The sequence below is a fragment of the Macrobrachium nipponense genome, chromosome 4, assembly GCF_015104395.2.
Source record: "Macrobrachium nipponense isolate FS-2020 chromosome 4, ASM1510439v2, whole genome shotgun sequence".
NCBI lineage: Eukaryota > Metazoa > Arthropoda > Malacostraca > Decapoda > Palaemonidae > Macrobrachium > Macrobrachium nipponense.
In genome coordinates, this window is record NC_061100.1 from 21,216,430 (window position 1) to 21,220,065 (window position 3,636).

At 46.5% G+C, this 3,636-nt stretch overlaps 1 protein-coding gene across 1 annotated transcript; it reads left to right on the forward strand.

The window, feature by feature from the left end:
• The first annotated feature begins 540 nt into the window (after positions 1-540).
• Positions 541-3,063, forward strand: LOC135211294 (kinesin-related protein 4-like). The gene has a single exon (XM_064244612.1). The coding sequence runs from the start codon at positions 541-543 to the stop codon at positions 3,061-3,063; it is 2,523 nt and encodes an 840-aa protein (XP_064100682.1).
• Positions 3,064-3,636: the final 573 nt, after the last annotated feature.

The window sequence follows — 3,636 nt, forward strand, 5'->3', positions numbered from 1 at the left end:
AATAATAATAATCATGTTCATCATCATCATCATTACGGTAAATAATCGAGAAATCTTAATGAAAGGTGAAATTTGGCGTGAATTAACTTTAAAGAAATTAAAAGTGGCAAAAAAGAAAAAAGAAAGAGAGGGAGATTAGCTTATGGATGGGTTGATTAAAATTCTGGACTTGGGAAAGTAAACTTACGAATCCGAGGGATTCCATCGACGACGAGACCTTAAGATCCTTCAGAAGGACTCACAGCTGCAACAGCCGCTGCTGCGGTGTCTCCAGAGCAGCCAGAGACTTCTCAACAAAAAGTGAAGAAGGAGCAGAAGAAATCCTTCGTAGCAGAGCCAGGAAATGGAGACGCTCTTCGGAGTCTCCGGATCCCGAATCCTCAACAAAAAATGAAGAAGAAGGAGCAGAAGAAATCCTTCGTAGCAGAGCCAGGAAATGGAGGCGCTCTTCGGAGCCTCCGGATCCCGAATCCTGTGCAGTGGCAGTTTTAAAATCAAGGCATAGAGGAAGCAGACGTCAAGGTTATAACATTAATCACTATGTTTCAGCTATACAGCAGTTTACTTGTGGTATTGGGAGTAGTGGCAGGCGACTTGACCGCTTGGACTATTAATGATTTGTTTGATTTCCTTTGTTATCAAGGAGTTGGCGGCGGTTTACGAGTACATGATACTCTTGCTGCTGCTGTTGACTCTCTTGAAGCGGAAATCGTTTACCCTTTTGAACCGGAAATTGTTACAGAACCAAACAGCTTGTTGACGCCAGCCTTTGCCTTTGCCATCTTTGGATTGGCCTTGTTGGCAGGCTTGGCCTTTGCTGTTTGCTGGAAATTCGGAAATTATGCACGCAAAGTTCATGATTTGGATGATCTGGAAACTGATGACTTTAGACCGGAAGACAATCTACAGATGGACGACCTGGAACAAGACGACAGTGACGACGACCTGGAACAAGACGACAGCGAGGATGACTCAGAACTAGAAGACAGCGAGGATGACTCAGAACTAGAAGACAGCGAGGATGACTCAGAACTAGAAGACAGTGAGGATGACCTGGAACAAGAAGACAGCGAGGACGACACTGAGCTACAAGACAGCGAGGATGACCTGGAACAAGACGACAGCAAGAACGGCCTGGAAATAAATATGGATGAAGTGTCTAGACTGGAATATAGTGACAATGACCTAGAATCGTCTAGACTGGAAGATCTTTTTGAACAGGAAGAACATGAAGAAATAATAAATTGTGAAGATACTGAAGATGAACTGGAAAATGAAATGACTGAAGTATCTCGGCCAGAGGAGAGCTTAGAACTGGATGAACTGACAGGTACTGAAGATGGTCCAGAAACTGTTGAAAAACCGGACAGCTTGATGGCGCCAGCCTTTGCCTTTGCCATTCCTGTTTTGGCCTTGTTGGTAGGCTTGGCCTTTGCTGTGTGCTGGAATGACAACAGTCACGGAAACCATCTTCAGGAACTGGAAGAACATCTGGGAAGCAAAAGGGCCGAAGAATCTAGGCTGGAAGAGACGTTAGAACTGGATCTAGAAAAGCAGAGATTGACAGAAGAACTGGAAGAGAGTCGGGTTGCTGCAGATGAAATGGAACGTCTTTGGAAGGAGGCGAAGGACGAGATTGCTGGGCTCAAGAATCAAATGGCAGAAAAGGACCTATTGCTAAGAAACAATGCTGAGCATGAAGCAGTTATGAAGAATGAAATTACAAAGTTGCATTATCAAAATGAAGAAATATTGGCTGAACAGCAGCACTTGGAAGATGGCCTAAAACAGGCTGTATACGAAGGAGAGAGGATGGAGAAGTTAAATAACGAACTTATGGAGGAATTAGAGTTTCTGGAGAAGAAATGCAAGGAGGAGAGGATAACAGCAAGTCTCATCCAAGAAGAGCTAGAGCTGAAGGAAGAAAACTGGAGACTCAGAGCTGAGATCTTGGAAGCAGAACTACAAGAAATGAAGAACTGGGTCTCAGTATTAGGAGGACAGAATGCGAGATTGAATGAGGAGTTAGCAGAAATGGAAATGGAAGTGATTTCAGTGAAGAAGGAGCTTGGAAATGAGAAGGGGAAGGCCCAAATTTTGACTGAAGAAGTCCAGGTCATGAGGAAGTGGGTCACAGAGTTAGCAGGAGAGAATTCCAGGCTCCAGGAAGAGGCAGACGAAAACTGCCTGGAAATAACTTCACTGAAGAAATCATTAGGGAAGGAGAAAGAGCAAAACAGCTTTTTACAGGATGCTCTTCATTATAAGAAGGAGATTGAAAGCTTGTTTGAGGCAGAAAGGAAGAGAAGGAAGGAGCTGGAGAGTGCCCTCATATTCTTAAAAGGAGAGCTCGACAACAGGGACCTCCAAATCGGAAGATTCTTAAATGAGGAAAGAAAATTAATATCTGAAAAAGAGGAAATAGAAGAGAAGCTAGGCATCGCTCTTAATCACGGGAATGAACTGAACAGCTTACTGGAAGAAGCAGATGAAAAGGCCCAAAAAATTACTAATGAATTAGAGGAAGAGGTCCAGAAAAGGGAGACCCAAATACGCCATTTGTTAGGACAAGGAGAAAGACTCAAGGAAGAACTGCAGCAACTGGGAAAAGAATGTGAAAGGTTGACAGAAAAATGCAGGATACAGGAGGAACATAAGGTGAGGGAAGAAGAACGTTTCAGAGAGTGTCTAAGGAGACAGCAAGAGGCTTTGAGGCAACAGGATAAATACCTGTTGATGACACTTCTCCATGGGACAGCTCAGAGGAATTTCCACCTGCAACACATTACACTGGATGGAAATGAAGTTCTAGACGAAACCAGGGAAATGGAGAAGGAAGATGAAGGGCAAGAAGAGGACCTGTCCGACCTCTTGCAAATGAGGAAGGAGACCCAGCACAGGAACTACTGTGAAGCCCAACGTGAGAGGACCAACTACGGGCGGCAGTGGGAGGTCCTAACTCAGACTGTGAAGGATCTCGTGCATGGAGATGAGACGAACGGAGGTCCTAATGAGCACTGTGGAGTTGATATTGAGCCTCCAGATCAAGAAGAGGAGAGTTGATCAGCGGAACTGGGCACAGAAGATGTCTTGATGGCCAAGTCCAAGGCACCAGTTCCGAGGAGGCAGGCGAAAAGAGGCAAATCTCTATGCCTTCGCCTTCTACAGCAGGAGGGGAGGTGATCCCGTGACACCCCCCAAAAAAAGGTCAAACAAAAGGGCCAATGCGAGCGAGTCACAGACTGGCCCGGTGACCGTGAGGCTGAGAGCACATCTTCAGCAGCGTGAGAGGGACTTACCCCCACACCTTCTAAAATTTCCCCCCCTGCCTCCCCCCACGGCCTCCCCCCGGCCCTCCCCCCCCCCCCCCCCCCAAGAAGGTGTTCATGGTGGTTCCTCTTATGTTGCTTTGGGTGTGGTTTTAGCCCCACAGTCATCAGGCCATTCTGAGGCCCAATCGTGTTGGCCCTTTAGCCTCAGTCAGGAGGAGCTCTGCAACCGAGCTTGACTGAATGACCAGATTCATTTTCCTGCTGTGGAAAACCCACATTTTAACCTAGCCTCTGAGGGTGGGCGGGCAAGCCAGCCCATCCCAGAGCCGGTCCCAAGCCCGGAAAAATAGGGAGGGTTGGAATC